The sequence below is a fragment of the Myxine glutinosa genome, chromosome 8 (assembly GCF_964187855.1).
Source record: "Myxine glutinosa chromosome 8, kmMyxGlut1.1, whole genome shotgun sequence".
NCBI lineage: Eukaryota > Metazoa > Chordata > Myxini > Myxiniformes > Myxinidae > Myxine > Myxine glutinosa.
Window position 1 is genome coordinate 96,915,911 of NC_136268.1, and position 21,478 is coordinate 96,937,388.

At 45.4% G+C, this 21,478-nt stretch overlaps 1 protein-coding gene across 8 annotated transcripts in view; it reads right to left on the reverse strand.

The window, feature by feature from the left end:
* Positions 1–21,478, reverse strand: part of LOC137432745 (regulator of G-protein signaling protein-like) — a 126,037-nt gene that overhangs the window by 77,327 nt on the left and 27,232 nt on the right. For all 8 annotated transcript variants that reach the window (XR_013624353.1, XR_013624355.1, XR_013624354.1 and 5 more), the window contains 4 exons: positions 13,813–13,911; positions 8,244–8,396; positions 6,087–6,562; positions 4,318–4,542 (listed from right to left, as the gene is read on the reverse strand). Coding sequence is in view for 5 of the 8 variants with exons in the window: in XM_078783564.1 (XP_078639690.1) it covers positions 4,318–4,542; positions 6,087–6,562; positions 8,244–8,396; positions 13,813–13,911 (953 nt within the window). In the remaining 3 variants the exon portion in view is untranslated. The remainder of the gene's footprint in view (positions 1–4,317; positions 4,543–6,086; positions 6,563–8,243; positions 8,397–13,812; positions 13,912–21,478) is intronic.

A 21,478-nucleotide genomic window follows, 5' to 3' on the forward strand; every position in this document is an offset into this window, starting at 1 on the left:
GCCAGGCAAATAGCAAGGTGTGAGGTGCCAGACAAATAGCAAGGTGTGAGGTGCCAGGCAAATAGCAAGGTGTGAGGTGCCAGACAAATAGCAAGGTGTGAGGTGCCAGACAAATAGCAAGGTGTGAGGTGCCAGGCAAATAGCAAGGTGTGAGGTGCCAGGCAAATAGCAAGGTGTGAGGTGCCAGGCAAACAGCAAGGTGTGAGGTGCCAGGCAAACAGCAAGGTGTGAGGTGCCAGGCAAACAGCAAGGTGTGAGGTGCCAGACAAATAGCAAGGTGTGAGGTGCCAGGCAAACAGCAAGGTGTGAGGTGCCAGACAAATAGCAAGGTGTGAGGTGCCAGGCAAATAGCAAGGTGTGAGGTGCCAGGCAAATAGCAAAGTGTGAGGTGCCAGGCAAATAGCAAGATGTGAGGTGCCAGGCAAATAGCAAGGTGTGAGGTGCCGGGCAAATAGCAAGGTGTGAGGTGCCAGACAAACAGCAAGGTGTGAGGTGCCGGGCAAATAGCAAGGTGTGAGGTGCCAGACAAATAGCAAGGTGTGAGGTGCCAGGCAAATAGCAAGGTGTGAGGTGCCAGACAAATAGCAAGGTGTGAGGTGCCAGGCAAATAGCAAGGAGTGAGGTGCCAGGCAAATAGCAAGGTGTGAGGTGCCAGACAAATAGCAAGGTGTGAGGTGCCAGGCAAATAGCAAGGTGTGAGGTGCCAGGCAAATAGCAAGGTGTGAGGTGCCAGGCAAACAGCAAGGTGTGAGGTGCCAGGCAAACAGCAAGGTGTGAGGTGCCAGACAAATAGCAAGATGTGAGGTGCCAGGCAAATAGCAAGGTGTGAGGTGCCAGGCAAATAGCAAGGTGTGAGGTGCCAGGCAAATAGCAAAGTGTGAGGTGCCAGGCAAATAGCAAGATGTGAGGTGCCAGGCAAATAGCAAGGTGTGAGGTGCCAGACAAATAGCAAGGTGTGAGGTGCCAGGCAAATAGCAAGGTGTGAGGTGCCAGGCAAATAGCAAGGTGTGAGGTGCCAGGCAAATAGCAAGGTGTGAGGTGCCAGGCAAATAGCAAGGTGTGAGGTGCCAGGCAAATAGCAAGGTGTGAGGTGCCAGACAAATAGCAAGGTGTGAGGTGCCAGGCAAATAGCAAGGTGTGAGGTGCCAGACAAATAGCAAGGTGTGAGGTGCCAGGCAAATAGCAAGGTGTGAGGTGCCAGGCAAATAGCAAGGTGTGAGGTGCCAGGCAAATAGCAAGGTGTGAGGTGCCAGGCAAATAGCAAGGTCTTTTGTACGATGGAAGATGTCCAGTCGGCGACTAGCTTTGGACGCCAACTTTGAAACGTGGTTTGCCCAAGAAAAATCATGGCGTTCACTCCATTTGTCTGCTTTAGCCCGATTTGTGTGCATATCTGTCTTCAATTTTTTTTGATGAGACCCACGTGTTTGTGTGACGGAACGTGCAGCAGTCTTCGCAGTTCTGCTTTCGGGCCCGAGACATGGACCATCAAATCAGAGCAGGCACCTGAACTCTTTCAATAGTCGCTGCATTAGGACCATCCTCAGTGACCAAGTACCTACCAACAATGGACAGAACATATCTCTTCTAACCAACTAACTGCTACCTCTGGAATTTTTAAAAAGTCAACACCTGACAATGTTATGGCACGCTGTGTTTGTTGGCTTGGACACCTAGGCCGCATGGGCTCAGATTGTATGCCGAAACAGCTGTTGTTTGGAGAACTTGAGAAGAAGAGGCCCAGCTGTGGCTCAAATAAGAGATGGCAAGATGGCATTGCATCTGGTTTACAGGTCATTGGGATCAAAGATAGATGGCATGAGCTTTCACAGGAATGATTGCAATAATGCACTGACGTAATTGGAAGAACTGTGGGACAGCACCATTGCCAAAATGCATGCACAGCCAACCAGAGAAGTAGAAAGGGCAACTACCCCTGCCTCCTGTCACAGGTCGTTTTGCCACAAAGGAGACCTCAAAAGGCACAGTCTGTGACAGTGCCTATGCAGCAACCTGGACATCCATGTCATTTTGTCCAGGGGCATTTCACCCTCAGACACCACTAACATTGCTTCACAATGGGTGGCCTCAAGGTCTGCGTGTGTATGTGTGTGTGTCAAAATGGTTAGTTAAGAGGACACTCAACAGTTCTGGTCACTTTTGAAACGCCCCTGATACATTTCATCTAACTTTTCCACATTGCCAGCAGGCAGTTCGAAACATTATTGAAGGAAAATGAGGGATCTCTCACTTTTTAAAATTTATATTGTTGTGGATTTGAGAATCTTGTTGTAAATATCACCCTGAGTAGTGTAATGAATTCTTTGTAAATATCTCCGTTTTGTGTGTAAAGGTCAAAGGTCGTCCTCTTAGTTAATCCATCGCATACACGCAGGCCACCATATACCCTTCTAAATAGTTATTTCTTTATTATGTGTATTAGTTTAAGGCTGTGTTTCCCATTAGTTGACTCTACATTGCACCGAATTCAAATAAGATAGATCCCCTTTCAATTCCCCATTTGTCCGCAATTGCCAACTGCATTCGCCCTCCATTGAACACGCGGTCGGTTCGGAGAAGAAAGGCGTGTCTCCGCCCTCGTCATCGGAAGGAGGAGTGAGCCAGCCCTTGCCGACCAATCAAGCACGAGGGGTTTGGCTTGAGAGGGTGGAGAAAGAACGATCGGGGAGGTTCGCAAAGATTTTAGGGTGTGGCATATATAACCCGTCACGCGACGCCCCCACCGAGATGATTGAGGGAGAGAGATGCACAAAAAGAGTCCACCGAGAGAAGGGAGAAGTTCATCAAAAGGAGTTTACCGCAGCTTTGAGCAAACCGCAGGTTTGAACAAACCGGAGCTGAACCAACGGCAGTTTTGACCACAGCAGCTTTGAGCGTCGAAAGCGGTTTTCGGCCGCGGCTACAAAGCGACGCCGCCGTGCGAACACGCCTGTGGAGGGGCGGCGGCTGCTCACTCCCGGCCCGACCATTCTCCTGCTCCAACTGAACCTTCCTCTCCTTCCAGCCATTCATGCCATTCATCCTGATCATCATTCCACCCGTGTAAGTCTGATTGTCGTCCGTCTTTTATGTTGTCCTGGGGTATAAGTAAGACTGTTTAGGTAAGTTAATATTGCACTGTGTCTTCTGGTCCTTCCATCCTTCTGTATTTATTTTCTTATCTTTCCTTCTCCTTGGTTACTTTTCATTGTGTACATAATAGTAGTAATAAATCATATTTGTTCTTCCTACTTTTGCCTTCTTCTTCTTCACATCCGTTCGTCTTTGAGGTTTCCACATTGAACACCTGTGGCACGATTTGGCCAACGTTTAAGAATCGGGTCAGTTACTTGCTAATGGTTCGTGCCGTGGCTGCTAATCCGCTCGGCAATTAACATCTTGTCCGCGGTCGCGAACGAGGTTGCTCACCTGCCTCTCCGGAGGAAGCTTGGGCAACTTCAGGACTCACGTCGGTCAGTCATACACAAGGGGATTAATCCCCCCTTCTTAAGGGGAAAAAGGCTGACGGAGAGATCCGTAACAATATATACAAAGTCGAGGCTCGTGTAAGACCTAACCCATTAAACGCAAAAAAGCATAACCGGACACATAAAACATAATAAAGGGAGCAGAAGACAAGAGGGGGAGAGAGAGGGAAGCACACAAGCACAACAGTAGAGAACAGGGACATCGGGAGATCTGTGGAAGGGAGAGGGCTGGGGGGGGGGGGGTACACGGTATTAAAAAAAAAGGACACTACAAGGAATTTCAGCAATGAAATCGGAGATTGAAAGAGGTGGATTTGGGGTGAATTAACGGGGGTAGAAAAGATCAAGGTTTTGGATGGCGGAAGATAAGAGATGGTGGTGAACAGCTGTTTTAAAGACCTGGAGGGAGGAGTGGGATTGAAGGGAGGAGTGGGATTGAAGGGAGTGGGGGAGTTTGTTCCAGAGGCAGGAGAAAAGAGGAATGAAAGAGTGAAGGTGAGCAGAGAGTCTTGATTTTGGCAGTTTCACCAGAAAAGGGTTACTGGCAAATCTTGCACGTCCTGCAGGAATATTTGGGGGAGCTGGGGGAGCTAGGCCAGAGAGGAGGTGGTAAAAGACAGAAAGTCCACCAACCTGCCTGCGGTGAGTGAGTGAAAGGCCCTCACAATCCGCTTCATCGCGTGAGATACTTAACCTAACAATTAAGTTGAGGAGAAAAAGAGAAAGTATGATCATCATGGAAGTAAACACACATCAATGTGCAGACTATACTCACTCATATGCAAGAGACAACAGTAAATGCAACAGTAAACATTACTAATATGCTCACCGTGGTAGCCAGTCGGCAAAAGGTTTCACATTCTTGCCAAAGGTCAAGGTTTGCAGCCTGCTTGTCCAAACCATTGTTCTTCAAGAAGCAATGGAAAGGAGATCCTGCAAGGCTGTCTGCAACCAATGCCATGTCTACTTCAGTCGGCATGACAAACACAATCTCAGCTTCTGATTTACTGAGTGTGATCTCTGATTGCAGTCGAATCATGGGAAATAATGTTTCCTGCAGAGATTCACAGCAGCAATAAAACAATATTATCTACTTCTACTAGTTCGACTACTTCTTCTACTTCCTGTACTACTTCCTCTACTACTACTACTACTACTACTACTACTACTACTACTACGACTACTACTACTACTACTACTACTACTACTGCTGCTCCCATTTATCCCCACATTATGGAGTCAGCCAAAGAACATTTCTGGCCCAAGTCTTTCACGAACCGGATGGCCAGGCCTGCCATTCCAATGAACGTAGTCGGAATTTGTTCAGAGTGCCAGCAACGAAGGCTGGAAAGGGTGGAAATGCGAATGGTTCGGTGGATGTGCGGAGTATCGTTGAGAGAGAGAGGAAGACAAATGATGAATTGCGAAAGATGATGGGAATATTGCCTGTGATGGATGCTGTGAAGAGAAACAGGTTGAGATGGTTTGGTCATGTGTTGAGGAAGGATGAAAGTGACTGGTTGAGAAGAGTGATGGAAATGAACGTAGAAGGAAGTAGAGGACGGGGAAGACCGAGAAAGACTTGGCTAAAGATGGTGGAAGAAGAAATGCGGGCAAGGGGGTTAACAAGGGGAGATGCAGAAAATAGGGCAAAATGGAGAAGATCGTCATGGGGACCGCAAGGCTAACCCCCGCTCTAGCAGGGAAAATGGCCTTAAAATGCATGTTGTTGTTGTTGTTGCCAGTGATAAATCGCCTCCTCGTCGCGAAAGACACAGTGTGATCTTGAATACCCACCAACAAGAAGTGCCGTTAGGCAAGTCCTGCAGCTTTACTTCCTTCCAATGGATGGTTCTCACATTAATACATCATTGCGCTTGTGAAATACCAGTTTATAGCAGGGTCGAGCTTCAAACCCAGGCCAGACACCTCAAACACACTTTAAGCTATCCTGATTATATTGATATATTTGTATTGGTATGTACCAAAGCTTGTTCCTGGCATTACGTAAATCAGGGTCTAAGGTGGTCTACGTGGGGTCAAAGTGGGTCCAGGTTTGATCCCCCAAAGTAGGTATTTGCTCTCTTCTCCAAAACTACATACTCGAGTTTGATGAAACTTGATCACAACCTTCATCACCCATGATGTATCAAAGTTTGTTCACAGCATTAGAAAAATCTGAGTCTGAGGGGTCAACGGGAGGGGAGGGGGGCTGGGAATAGGCCTGAAAAAACCCCAAAATAGTTTTTTTTTGTTTGTTTGTTTTAAGTTTTGTGATTACGTTGGTATGATACTACATGCTGCACTGTCTCCTAGCAACCATTGAAATTGGTTTAAAATACCGTGATACTGTTTGAAATACCTTTATTCGCTATGGTAGACTGCTTTATTCGACCAGGTGAGCGCCCAGGAGTATTGCCCCTATTTGTTACAGAATTGTTCCAAACCCCAACCATATTTTTGCAAATTTAATTATATGCAGTCCCTGTGACCGGAAATACTTTGTTCCACAAATGGGGAAATGCACTTAGCAGTTGGTCACTATTTTTTGGAGAGAAATGACAAGGGGCTTGAATTTATTGTATCCTTATGATTCACCTTGACAACAACAGTTTCTTCTTCTTCAGCCCCATTTGTGCTAACTCCATGACTGTCCACATTCTTCTTTCTCTTGCCAATGTCGAGGTGTCCAATTAGTTTCTTCATTTCAGTATCCCTCTGGTGATCCAAATCTCTCTCTGTTGCAGGTTTTGAACATTCCTGCCGATCTTCCACAGGTGAGACATCAAGGGGACTTAACCCACCGGGCTTTTGACAACTGCAGTGAATGTCGTGCACCCCAACCTGGATCTTGATGCCATGATAAGGGAACTGTGATGCAGTTTCTATACACGGGTTAAGAGGCTCAGAAGGGTTGCGAGGTTGAAGAGGAATCTTTGGCATCTCTGAACAAATGTGAAGCAGTAGCTGGGGCACCCAGTATGCGTGCAGTTGAGTCATGATGTTGCGCTGCACGGTGCGCAAATGCTCACCCAGGATCACAGTAGGCTGAGAAGAAGTTTCCGTGTCAGAATCTGTTTGGGACAAAATAAACCGACAGAGGCGAAAGTATAACAGCATTATGATTACTTACAATTTCTAGGCCTTTCTATTGTGCACAATAATCAATGTTTGTTACCCAGACAAATATGTTTGGAAATGGGGGAGACACAATTTTGGACAAACAGTTTAAAGATCATCCGAGTCAATGTGCTGTGGCCGCCATTGCTCTTTGACCATTTCAAAGGTCACTTTGAAGGCCAGGATTTGCTTATCCTGACAAGGTATGAAGGTCCTGGATGGGACCTTGAACCTCAAGCTTGGTAGATTTTTAAGATTCCCCCTATTCGGAGCTGCCTGGGGCTTTCGGAATAAAATTTTGCATCAACGAGGGGAATCCAAAGTACGCGGGGTTGACAAAACTTTTTGACCCTGACCTAATTTTAAGGTCATGACAATTATAGACTCTTTCACCATAACTCGACTAAGTTTTGTCCGGTCAGATCGAAATTTTCCTCTCTAGATAGTCGAGAGCAAGGTACATTTATGCTTAATTTACATCATACCCCTTTGAGTTAAAGGTAATTTATTTTATTTTATTGAAAATACAACTTCCCTCCAATTGTTGACATATTTGTTTTTAATATTGACCTCATTTTAATGTCATGACCCAATTATGGACATTTAAACATTTTCACCTTGACTCAACTAAGGTTTGTTTGATCAGAACTAAATTGGCCTCTCCAGATGACCTAGCATGAGGAGCATTTACGCGTAATTTACACCATACCCATCTGAGATAAAGGTCAAGGTCAAATAGCAGTCTCAAAAAAAAAACGCGTTCTTTTTGTCATCGTCAATTTGCCAACGAGAAATCCCAAAGATCACTTGGTCTTCCAATATGTTCTTGCATCGTAATAGTGTACCTGCACTGAAGTTGTGCACCTGATACTTCATTATTGTTGGTCCTTAACCTATTTTTTTCAGATCGTGATCTAATAAACAAAAAACACGTTTTTGATCATAACTTGAATAATTTTCCTCCGATTTTCATGATGTTTAGTTTTATGGATAGAATGTACATGGGGACACATTTTCTTAATCTACACTCTATCCCTAAATGTTGAAGATCAAGGTCATATAGCAGCCCAAAAAGAATATGGCCATTATTGGATTGGGAGTACCGGGGGAGGTTTACCCTTCGGCGATCACAGATATCTAGTGAAAGAGGTGGATGATGATGCGAGCAGCATAACATATTTACATCTGAAAGAGAAAATAAAAAACCCACAGGGAAGGTGCACCGAAGGTAGTAATTTGCAAAAATTAAAATAAAAAGGAGCAGGCCTTTCCACTTCACAAGAACTACGTTTAGAGGCCATTTTTCCCCGCAGAGCAGGGGTTGGCCTTTTTGGGGCACCTTGGTCCCCTTTTTGAAGCAATGTTTTATGGCCGGATGCCCTTCCTGCCACCAACCCTGTTAGTCGCCTCTTGCGACACACAGGGAATTACCAGTGAACTGGTACTCAATTTGCCGACCTCAAAAGATGACAGGCTGAGTCAACCCCCCTGGTGTTAATTACAGCGATCGACCGGGATTCGAACCCAGGATCTTGGATCCCAAGCTGGCACCCTAACCGCTAAGCCAACACCAGGCTCTTCCACTTCACAAGCTTTTGCAGTAATTTCATTCGAGATTCCAAAGGTCAACATTACCAAGGTCATTGTATTGCAGCAATCTCCTTCTGAGAATGTCATGCATTGAATGTGTCTGTTGCAAAGGCCATGCTGCGTCTTTCCCTTCCGTGTGATCTTTCTGCAGGCGGCTCCAATATTCAGCTTCAACCCAAAACACCAACAAATTTTCTCCTGTACAAAATGCAATGCAAAATAAAGATGAAAAATTATTCTTTGCATTCCTGTCATAATAATTTGTAAACTATTTTTTTTAAATAACTTGCGTACTTGTAAAAATAGGCGACATAAAATAATTTAAATACTAGTCATGAAAAGAAAATGGAAAAGAAACATGAAAGATGTGGTAGGTGCTAACAAATCTCAAAAAAAATAACATTGATGATTGCAGTCTAATTATTTAACTTCTTCTCTACGCCTTAATCCAAACAGTTAGTGGTTGGTCACTCATATCCGCCTTCTGAAGTCACCTCTCCCATCCGTATCTTGCTCTCTCAATCCCACCCTCTTCAAATCTCTTTCCACAACCTCCCTCCAACTTAATATTTGTTGTCCTCTTGATCCCTCTAATTGGCTCATTCTATGCTTTCTTTATTGGTTCTTCATCCTTTTTCCTCAGATGTCCAAACTACCGCAACCTCGTCTCTCTAATCCTTTCTGTGATACTTGCAACTCAAACTCTCTTGCGCATCTCTTCATTCCTCAACCGCCCACCGAGTGATAATCAGAATCCACCAAAGCATTCTCATCTCTGTCCTCTCCAGCTGCACACTCTTCTCTTTTTCTCAAAGCCCATGTTTCTGCACCATACGTTATACAGGAGTACAGGAATTACAGGAGAATGGTGGAAGCAGGGTCACAGCGGATGTAGTAAAGCTGAGTAGTAGAAATGGCAGCAGACTTTAAATACTATAGGGAAGAACTCAAGGCAACGGACACAGAGTGACAGTTCCACAGGTGAGAATAAATCAGGGTTTTGAAAGAATGGAGGTGAACGTTGGCTTTAGAGATGGAAAGACTAACAAGGAAAGGGTTTCTGGCAGAAGATGTGTGACCTGGAGAAGCGCGAGCTGGCCAGAGAGGTAAGAAGAGCAAAAACTGGGAAATTTCAAAGGCCATCAACCTGCCTATGATGAGCAAGAAGAAGACTCTGCAACTCAGCTTCTTGATGCACGATTCTACAATATTGATGGCACTAGGTTCCCGGGCTTCAGGAGAAGGGGTGGAGGGGGAGATGAAAAGCAGCAACACCGGTTCTTAGTCGGGAGCCACATTTTATGACAGTGCGAATGAAGACTTTGTACACTGTTATAAGCTGAGGACAGTTCCCACCAGTGGTTTCGCTTTCTGGGAGAAAAAGAGAAGTTGCTTTCTGGCAATTACCTCACCTTGTGAATCATTGTACTCGGCACAACATATTGGGCAAGATAACTGGAGGCATGAAGGTATAACTGATGTGAGAATGAGAGAGAAAGAGAGGAAGAGAGTGAGAGGAAGAGTGGGAGAGAGAGAAAGAATAGCATTTTGAGAAATACATCTCATGCACTGTATATTTTCAGAGATAAAGAGGTTGAGTTTGTGGTTGGTAGGAAAGCCTAGAATCGTGCACACTCGCCTCTGAGCCGACTAGCAACAGGCAACAACAACAACATGCATTTTAAGGCCATTTTCCCTGCTAGAGCGGGGGTTAGCCTTGCGGGCCCCATGACAATCTTCTCCATTTTGCCCTATTTTCTGCATCTCTCCTTGTTAACCCCCTTGCCCGCATTTCTTCTTCCACCATCTTTAGCCAAGTCTTTCTCGGTCTTCCCCGTCCTCTACTTCCTTCTACATTCATTTCCATCACTCTCTCTCAACCAGTCCCTTTCATCCTTCCTCAACACATGACCAAACCATCTCAACCTGTTCCTCTTCACAGCATCAATCACAGGCTCTATTCCCATCATCTTTCGCAATTCATCATTTGTCTTCCTCTGTCTCAACGATACTCCGCACATCCACCGAACCATTCGCATTTCCACCCTTTCCAGCCTTCGTTTCTGCTCTACGTTCATTACCCATGTCTCACTCCCATAAATCATAACACTTCTCACACATGCAGCATACACCTTTCCCTTCAGCTTCAACGACACTCCCCTCCTCGTCAGCACGCCACTCAGTTCCCGAAACTTCATCCATGCACATTTCACTCCAGCAACCGTTGCCGTCTAGCCTGGGTATGAATCTCGGTTGGGCTACAACTGTCTTTCTGGTGTCTGGCAGGCAGGGCAAGGCATCAATGTGTGTGTCGTCCCCTGGATGAATGTTAAACTGGGCGACCCATCTCTCAGCATCAGTTGATGGACGTTAAATATTCCACAGTGCCCCTCGCAAAGAGTAGGCAAGCTATCGCCCGCACCCTGGCCAAATTCCAAATTCCTGCTCTAACCTACAGGGGAGAGTTGCATCAGCGGCACAGACACAGTCTCAGCAGATGATGCTACTCCCAGCCATGTGCTGCATACGAAAGAAGAAAAAGAAGAGGAAGGTAGAGTTTGAAACAATCCTATTATCAACACGAGACGAACGGAAAAAGTGCCTGTGCATCATTTACACCATCATTTACATCAGAAATGAAAAATGAAAAACAAACACATTATGTTTGGTCATATCAATATTTGTTTGAAACATGAGAGGGCAACACATGTGTGCAAAGCATGCTCCAGAGGGTCAAATAGAGTTGTGGTCAAATGTCAGTTAACAGCGCAGTATCTGGTGCGACCACCATTTGCGTGGCACATGCTTGGCAATGGTGCCTCATAAAGGACACAAGATGGTTGACGAAGGCTTGAGGGATGTCATTCTAAATCTGTACCAAGGCCTGCCGCAGTTGGGCCAACATCACCTGCTTGTTTTGAAGACGGTGCAATCATCGTTCCATTTCATCCCAAACATATTCTATGGGAGAAATATCAGGTGAAACAGCTGGCATGGGAAGTGTGGGAATGTTCTGTTATGTGATGAAGTCGGTGCCCACTTGTGCGACGTGAGTGCACGCGTTATCCTGTTGAAGTGTGATGTGACGTCCATGAACCATGCAGGAACGGGAGGACGGGAGGATGGAGAACTTCATTATGGAACTGAATACCTGTCAAATTGCCACTAATGACCTCCAGCTGAGATCTCTGATGTGCGGTGATGCCTCCACATACCATCACGCTTCCACCACCAAACGACAAACATTGCACAACCCATGTGTCAGTGCAACGTTCCCCTTCCTGTCGATAAACGCGACAACGCCCATCATTACTATCAAGATGAAACCTTGACTCATCTGTGAAGAGAATAGGAGCCAGATCTTTTATCTTGAACCTCAGATGTTGTCTACACCAAGCCAGGCACGTATGTCGATGACGTGGCAACAAATTCAGATGTACTGATGGACGCTGTGGTTGAATGTTGTGCTTGCATAACTGACTCTTGACAGTTTTGGCACTGATTGGCCGCAAGCCAGGTGTGCTGCAAGTTGTCAAACCTGCTACCTGGAACAGATTCCAAAAGTGCATCGCATGTGGGTGCCCATAAAGTGGACAGTCTCTGATGTTGCCAGTTTGTTGACAACATCTCCAGAATAACTGTAAGGCATTCCAATTGACTCCAAATCGCCTATCGACAACGTTTTGTGGCATTCCTGTCTCAAGCATGCCAATAGCACGTAGACGTTCATTTTCGGAAAAGCGTACGGATAGTCAATTTCGGCAATTTGTGCGTGCATGCACAGTATGAATGTGCAAATTCTGGATAGTCATGGGTAAACTGGGGAACATGTCAAGGCACATGTTGGCTGACCATTGTATTGGTAGGGTACACGTCGGTCTCATTTTGTGGAATCTTTTATGGTACACAGGAACATTTTCTGTTATTATACAAGACATGTTTGTCTGTCTGTCTGTGTCATATTTTTCTCAGAGATGGACAAACAGGTCTTCGCCAAACTTTCAGAGATTCATCAGCGAGTGCCGGAGAGCGTTTCAGACCAAAAGTTGGATTTTTTAAAAATGCCCTAAGCCTTTGTAATTATGTGAAAAGTAGCATTAAATGATCCCCAACCCCATTCCTTAGCGGGTGTAGGGAAGTGTTTTACGCCCCCCCCCACCCCCCACAAAAAAAATAGAGAAAAAAAAACAAAATCTGATTTCTTCAAAATGCCAACAGGATTAGAACAGCGCCAGGCAATGCTGAGTACTCCTGCTAGTAATTCTCTATGTATGTGTGGTATGTGTACATATGGGTGTATCCAAATTACAGCATGTTCCAAAATAGAGCAGAGACCAGTGATCTTTAGCTACGTCTGACCTCAACAGTAATCAAACCCAGATGACAACTCGGTGGTACCAAATTAACTATCCTAGTACCTCTAATCAATGTAAGAAATAATGGATGACATCAACAGGACATTGAATGAGGTATACTAACGACGATGGGAATCAAGGAGAAGCTGCTGCTTTGGGTGTTAACCATTTGTTGGAGCAAAAGTACATTAACCCTGCCATTTGCTCAAAAACAGCAATACTCCTGCAAATTTGTTCCGATGAAGGGTTAAGGCCAGAAATGTCAGCTTTTCCTTGTTTCCCATGGTGGTGAGAAAACCTCGATCAACCTCCTGTTCATTCCATCCATTGTTCTACCTGTCTGCCGCCGACACAGATCGGCACTAGCCTTCACCAACAAGACTAGTTCTTCATTATAATGGAAGATATACATAATCACAGCATTACTGAAGCACAGAAAATTTTCAATCAACCTTTTGTGAAATATTTCTACATCCATTTTTTTTTTTGGGATACCGAATCTAGGCTCGTGTAAGAGCTAACATATTGAACATGAAAACATGCATAGACACATAAAACATACAATGAAGGGAGTGGAAAGCACACAAGCACAACGACAGTTGAGAACAGGGACGTCGGTTGATCTGTGGAAGGGAGAGGGATGGGGGAAGAGGGAGGGTGGGGTACACTGCATAAAGCAAATTAACACTATTAGGAATTTCAGGAAAGAAGTTGGAGATTGAAAGAGGTGGATTTGGGGTGCATTAGCGGGGGTAGAAAATATCAAGGTTTTGGATGGGGGAAGATAAGAGATGGTGGTGAACAGCTGTTTTGAAGACCTGGAGGGTGGAGTGGGATTGAAGAGAGTGTGGGAGTTTGTTCCAGAGGCGGGAGAAAAGAGGAATGAAGGAGTGAAGGTGAGCAGAGAGTCTTGATTTTGGCAGTTTCACCATAAGAGGGTTGCTGGCAGATGTTGTGCGACCTGTAGGAATATTTGGGGGACAGAGCCCAGAGAGAGCTGGGGGGGCAAGGACGGAGAGGAGTCGGTCGAAGACAGAAAGACCACCAACATGCCTGTGGTGAGGGAGTGATAAGCCCTCAGAATCAGCTTCATCGTGGCATTTGCCTGGCGGTGAGAATAAATACACCAAAACAGCTCTCTTAAACATTTAGACTGTTACCTTTGAAATTAAGAACCAGAAAAGTAAGTATTTTATCTGATTCAAGCTAATCGTAGCTTTGCATGCTAGTTCATGAAAAAAAAAAAAGTGTAATTTTACCTTGCTTGTCCTTAAGAAATGCCCTGAACCTCTGCATACCCCGAACACTGCCGACATAGCAGCGCAGCAGGTTCCTTTGTTCCTCCCTGGTTGTGGCATCTATTAAAGGTCAAGGAATGGTTGTCATTATATTATGTACTCCATTATGGAGGCCAAAAGAAGGAATCCAATGACATAATTATGACAATGAAAAAAAAAAATACAGTTAAAATTGGTTTCAAAAGGTTAGGGTTAAAATTGAAACTGATAAAGCGTAAATTACTTATCGTAGTCATGTTTTAAACAAGGACATACATGGAAACTACAATTAGACACAGGAGAAGGGGATTGGTTCCATCAGGCCTGCATTTCATCCACACCCTGTCAACTTGATCAAATTTAACATCAACACTACTTTCTAAATATTAACCATTATTTAAGGAAGACTCCTTTTTAAGGAAGACACAGAAATACAAGTTTGTGTGGCAAGGGTGCCCGGAGGGCGTGAATGGTGTTGGTGTCCTGTTTTCTGAGGAGTTTGTAGACAGTGTGGTGAGTGTGACTAGAGTGAGTGATAGGTTGATGATGGTGAAAATGATGATTGGAAAGCTCTTGGTGAACGTCATCTCGGGATATGCTCCGCAGGTTGGTCGAAGCGATGAAGAGAAGGACAAGTTCTGGTGTGCGATAGAGAAGCTGATGGAAAACGTGAAAGATGAGGAAGTTGTTGTGGTGGGAGGAGACCTGAATGGACATGTGGGAAGGAGTATGGACGGTTTTGAGGGAGTTCATGGGGGTTACGGATATGGTGTGAGAAATGGAGAAGGTGAAAGGATTTTGGAGTTTGCTGATGGAGCTGATTTGTTGATTTGTAATACTCAGTTCCAGAAAGAGGACAATAAGCTTGTTACATACACGTCAGGTGGGTCGACGACAACCGTTGACTACCTGATGGTGCGTCGGCGAGATAGGGGGCACCTCCAGGACACAAAGGTGATCCCGGGGGAGGAGGCTGTTTCACAGCACCACTTGGTTGTCTGCGACATAAGGGTGAAAGGTGCGAGGAGAGCTCGGCGGGTGAAGTACCAACCGAGAATGAAGGTGTGGAGGTTGAAAGAGGTGACAGTAAGGGAGGCATTAAAAGAGAGGCTGAGTAGGGTAGAGGATGATGTGGTTGAGCTTGAAAGTGGTTGGATGTCAATGAAAGCTAGTCTGTTGGGAGCCGTTGGTGAGGTATGTGGATGGACAAAAGGACCACCGAGGCACTCGGAAACATGGTGGTGGGATGTTGAGGTTGGAAAGAGGATTGACGAGAAGAGGAAGAAGTTCAAAGAGTGGCAGAAGGCGAAGGGTACGGGAGCAGAAACAGCAGAGCATGAAAGTTATAAGGCAGCCAGGAAGGCTGCAAAGAAAGAGGTAGCAAAGGCGCAGGAGGCATGTAGGAAAATGTTCGGAGAACGCTTGGATTCGGAAGAGGGTCAGAAAGCAGTATTCAGGATTGCAAAGCAGATAGCGAAAGAGAGTTGTGATGTGATGGGGGTGAGTTGCTTGAAGGATGAAGTGGGACAAATCGTTGTCGACCCAGATGGAATTAAAGGAAGATGGAAAAGATATATGGAAATGCTGTTGAATACAGAGAATGAATGGGATGGCAACATAGAGAGTAACCCAGTTTTAGGACCGGCAGAGAAGATAACTGAGAAGGAAGTTGAGGAAGCGATAAAAGCAATGAAGAGTGGAAAAGCGGGAGGGCCGACGGGAGTTGTGGGAGATATGTTGAAGGCAGCAGGAAGTTGGGGTGTGAAGAGAATGACAGAGATCTGTAATCTGGTGGTGAAAGAAGGCCGCATTCCAGTGGATTGGGAACTGAGTACCCTCGTCCCTCTATACAAGGGGAAAGGTGACCCTCTGGAGTGTGGCTCGTACCGAGCGATAAAGTTATTGGAGCATGGAATGAAGGTATTGGAAAGGGTGTTGGAGAGGAGGATAAGGAAGAAAGTGAAGATCGACGAAATGCAGTTTGGATTTATGCCAGGAAGAGGAACGACAGATGCGCTTTTCATTGTGAGGCAGTTGCAGGAGAAGTACATGGATAAGAGGAAGAAGTTGTTTTTTGGGTTTGTTGATCTGGAGAAGGCATTCGATAGGGTTCCACACAAAGTATTGACATGGGCATTGAGGAGGTTGGGAGTGGAGGAGTGGTTGATCGGAGTAGTGATGGCAATGTACAAAAGAGCACGCACAGCTGTAAGGACGAAGGACGGGAACAGTGGTGAGTTTGAGGTGAAGGTGGGAGTGCATCAGGGGTCGGTACTAAGTCCACGACTATTTGTAGCTGTGATGGAGGTGCTGGCTCAGACCGTAAAGGAGGGTTTACCGTGGGAGTTGTTGTATGCAGATGATCTGGTGTTGATTGCGGAAAGTATCGATGGACTGAAGGAAAAGATGAACAAGTGGAAGGAATGTATGGAGACAAAAGGTCTGAAGGTGAATATCGGAAAGACAAAGGTGATGGCAAGTGGTAAAGCATGTGGTGAGGTGGAAAGAACTGGGAAGTGGCCGTGTGCTGTGTGCAGGAAGGGTGTCGGAGTGAACTCCATTCAATGTACAATGTGTGCTGAGTGGGTTCATCAAAAATGTAGTGGTCTGAGAGGGTCATTAACCAGTGTGGCAGCTACATTCAAATGTAAGGTGTGCACAGAGGGAGCTGCAGATGGAGGAAATGTTGAGTTGGATCTTGGAGACGGCGTGAAGCTGGAAGGTGTGAAAACATTTTGCTACCTCGGAGACATGCTGAATGGAGAAGGTGGATCAGACTCGGCAACGGTTGCTCGAGTGAGATGTGCATGGAAGAAGTTTCGGGAACTGAGTGGCGTGCTTATGAGGAGGAGAGTGTCGCTGAGGCTGAAGGGAAAGGTGTATTCTGCATGTGTGAGAAGTGTTATGATTTATGGGAGCGAGACATGGGTAATGAACGTAGGGCAGCAACGAGGGCTGGAAAGGGTGGAAATGCGAATGGTTCGATGGATGTGCGGAGTATCGTTGAGAGAGAGGAAGACAAATGATGAATTGCGAAAGATGATGGGAATATTGCCTGTGATTGATGCTGTGAAGAGGAACAGGTTGAGATGGTTTGGTCATGTATTGAGGAAGGATGAAAGTGACTGGTTGAGAAGAGTGATGGAAGTTAATGTAGAAGGAAGTAGAGGACGGGGAAGACCGAGAAAGACTTGGCTAAAGATGGTGGAAGAAGAAATGCGGGCAAGGGGGTTAACAAGGAGAGATGCAGAAAATAGGGCAAAATGGAGAAGATTGTAATGGGGACCGCAAGGCTAACCCCCGCTCTAGCAGGGAACATGCTCTAGCACTGAGTGCATGTTGTTGTGTTGTTGTATTTAAGGAAGACTCATAGGTCCAACACAACACAATGCTTATGTAACCACGGCTACTACTATCACTTATTCAACGACCCCAGTTATTCACACCGACTTGTGGGCTCAGCCAGGGAAAGTTCCTGACACAACTCTTGAATGAACTGGCTGCACTGGCCTGATGTTCCATGGAAGGTGGCAGGAATTTGTAATATGGGCAGGAACCACCTATAGAGGCCATTTTTCCCCGCAGAGCAGGGGTTGGCCTTTGTTTGGGCACCTCGGTCCCCTTTTTGAAGCAATGTTTTATGGCCGGATGCCATTCTTGCCACCAAACCTGTTAGTCACCTCTTGCGACACACAGGAATTACCAGTCAACTGGTACTCAATAGTACTCAATATGGGCAGGGTGCCAACGACAATCGGCCTCCTCAACCTGAACGACAGTGGAATTTTTAACATCCACCAACTAATGCTAGCAAACGAGTCCCGAGAATAACATCCATCCAAGGGACCACGCACTTTGTGATGCAAGGCCTTGCCTGTGAAGCACCTATGCGACCGTTTATAGTCATGTCGAGAATCGAATACAGATTGGACAGTTCAAAGATAAACGTGTTACTTCTGCACCATCCTAATTAACTTGGTTAATTAGGGATTTCATTTGGCCTCACAAACACGAGACACCTTGAGAAAGTTCGAAAGTATATGGTTCTGAAACAAAGGAGAAACTCACAAAGTAAATACGGAAATCTCAGCATAAAGTATAAGGTTTTCTCAAATTCCAGCAGTCTTCATCTCAAACTGTGGGTTTATCCGTGCTTAAGAATGCACTTGAGAATATGAAACTACAAACAATCAAATGTCAGAAACAAAATGGCGTTACGCATCCACTCTGAATCTGGGAGATTGGAGGTTTGAACCCCGGACGAGTCATACCAAAGACTTACAATGGTACATGCTCCGTCCTTGCTTGATGCCCAGCATTTAAAAAAGCATAGAGCACGGACAAACAACCATAAACTGGCAACTGCGTGGAATTTCTATGCATACCTACATGATTGAAGACGGCCTCAAAAAACATGGAAAATCTGAGACAACTTTGAGAAAATGATTCAACAACTGGTTTGAGGATACTGTTGCGGTTTTGAGTTTTTGTAACAGTTTGTATAATAAAGGTTAAATTTCCCCCTCATAGTTAATCACACAAGCAAGATGTAGCCTCGCGATAGTGTATTTATCTCTTAGTATTAGTGACCTTATTCCTTTTCCTATGTTAGTTCTGCGTTGAGTAGAGTAAGGAGAATAGGTCCTACTTCTACTGATTCTCCAGCCTCCCTAGCCTCATGCTTCTTTTTGCTGCCTTTGGTTCATTTTGGCGAATTAACACGAGGCAGGCCTAGAAGGGTCGGGGCGGGACCGAAAGAGGGCGGCAGAGGAGCTGACGGTAAGCGCGAGCCGCCAATCAGGGCTCAAAGGGTGTGGCGGCAGCACTGCGCCACAGGGCGTGGTTGGAAGGTTCGAGAGGGTTCGAGAAGGTTCGGGGCGTATCAATATAAGCGGTTGCGCAAAGCCCCCAAGAGGACTGACGAGGCAGACTCGAGAGTTGAAAGAGCACGTGAGCAGATGGACTCGAGAGAACTCACGAGCAGCTGGATTGAAGAGAGGTACGAGGACTGAGTTGGCATTGAGTGAAGAAATACACGCATGAACCAGGATACGCACTCACATATAAAGCGACGCTCGGTTGAGCTTAAAGCCGAGCCGCATACAGTGCATTAAGTTACGTGAGTGATAACGCGCTGTGTAACCGCCAGCCGCGCTGAGAGACGCGTATTTTCCTTTCTACCTCAGCGGCTGCCTTTTGTTCGGGAGACGCGCTACGAGGATCCTCCCACTGCCTGCTTGCCATCTTCACGGGACGTGCTGGGACTGTGGAGAGCCGGACAGGGCCGTTCCTGGACGACCACATCAGCGCGTTTGGCCGGAACATCAACTTGCCTGCAATTCCCTGTGTGAGTGTGACAGGCCCGAGTCTGGGGGTTAAGAATAAGACTGATTAAGTGCTGCTCTGTGTCTCTGCGTCTACCGATCATTGTATATACGTGTGGGAATAATAATTAAACCTGTGTTCTTCCTTTCCATTTGATCGTTCTCGTGATTTCCTCATTGGCTAAGCATGGTACGAATAGAACCGCTCGAATCGGGTTCCACTACTAAAAACTGCACGGACCACGTGGTACTCAATCCGCTCGGTGTACCCAAATCACACGTGGCTCGTGCGAGGCTTGCTTCCCCGCTTCCGTGGTGGCGCAGGGATTTAGGTACGAGCGAGACTTGGTCCCGAAACCCTACCTTGTGTTTGCCCGGAAGAGGCATTTCAAGTCTCTCGGTTCCGCCAAGCCCAGAAAGAACAAGGGGATTAATCCCCCCTTGGTAAGGATAAGAAGGGCGGCGGAGAACCGTAACAATACTATCATTGACTGACCAGATTAATTCCGAGATTGTTATTCTAAGGACAAGAGACAGACAGCGTCATTGTCAGAATTCACAAATCGCTATGCAAATGGAGTACTGCTGGATAAACATGGCAGTGCCATTTGTCGATCATATTCTCCAAGAGATTTCAATCAGATTCCTGTGTGATGGTACAGTCGAGGGTAAACTTTTCAATTAGAACTGATGTTTGGAACTTGCAACCTGTAATCAAAGGACAGCTCTTTAATAAGAATGACCTTCCACTTCCATATTCTCTTAAAGTAGAGCTGAAAGAACATCAGATATACTGGCAGATTCCTGACAGTTCTGGCAGTTCTGGCACTGATTTGCTCAGTTCCACGAGTAGCACTGGCTGTTTGTTATGACGCAAATTTTAAAAATAAAATTGTCATATGTCGATATGTCTGTGAGTGCAATAACTCGCGAACGCGTTAAACTTACCAGAAGATTCCGAAGGAAAAAAAGTGAGGCTGTCAATGTGATTTGACTATATATGTCAAAGGTCAAGGTGACAGTGGCGTCATTTGCATAAAACACATTTTGGGCTCTATCGCGCTTAATATTTGGTGTAGCGAGATGCGGTAGTCAGCAAAGAAAATTGTTAATTTAAGGATAAATCTATTTCATTGAGAGAAATCGTTCCTGAGCCACTGGGGGGAAAGATATCGTCAAAGTGACCTTGCTCAAAGGTCAATGTTCTCTCCATTTTCGTCATATCGTTCAGGCTACTGCCTCTCTGTCTGTCAGTCTGTCTGTCTGTGAGCAGGATATCACAACAAGTTATGGCCTGAATCGAACGAAATTTAGTGGACAGGTTGGATGTGTGACAAGGACGAATTGATTATATTTTGATGAAAATCCGAATCCAGTTACTAGAAATATTTAAGTGATTCTTCACCATTGAAAGACGGGGCCAAAAACAATATATTGTATGATATCTCAAAACGTTGTGTACGAGTTATGACAACACTTGGTGGACGAGTTGAGTCGATGAAAAGAACGAGTCTATTCGATTTCGTTTCAGTTGTGGATTTTTCTGGATGGAGTTTCACCCCTGTTTGTCTGTAAGCCGGGTATCTCAAGAAGTTATGGATGTATTCGGATGAAACTCGGTGGACAGGTTGGGTGTGTGACGAGGACAAATTGATTCGATTTTGGTCAAGATCTGGATCAGGATCCAGCTACAAGATTTAAAAATAATTTGCAAGTGATCATTATATTTTCGGGTTGTCTGTCCATCCGCCCATACGTCCGTCCGCCCGTATGGGCTAAACCTCGTTTTTCTCAGCAACCACATGTCCAATTGAGACAAAACTTTCAGGGTAGGAGTGACACCCATGCAGAATGTTTTTATGATAATTGTGACATCATAAATCACGTGGTATGGCAGCCATCATGGATTAAATTCAAATAATTAAAATATATATTTCTCGGAAACCGCTGAATGGAAAAATTTGAAACTTGACACATTGCCAAGTACTTCCAATAGGGAACAAAAGCATGATAATTATGACATTGTCACGTGGTGTGGCAGCCATATTAGCTTGAAAGCCAATATTTAAAAAAAATCCCTTCTCTGAAACCGCTTCACCGATCAATGTGAAACCTGTCCTGGCTGGTGAAAATGTGATACTTGAAAACAGCTGAAGGGATTTAAATCAAACTTGTTTATGTTTAGGACAGTGATCGAGGGCATCTACCCATTGTGGGACTATGCAGAGGCATATTGGCGACACAGCCACATTGCTCTAGTTACCATTGAGAGATGGGACCAAAAAACGATTATATAGCACAATATCTCAAAAAGTTGTGGACGG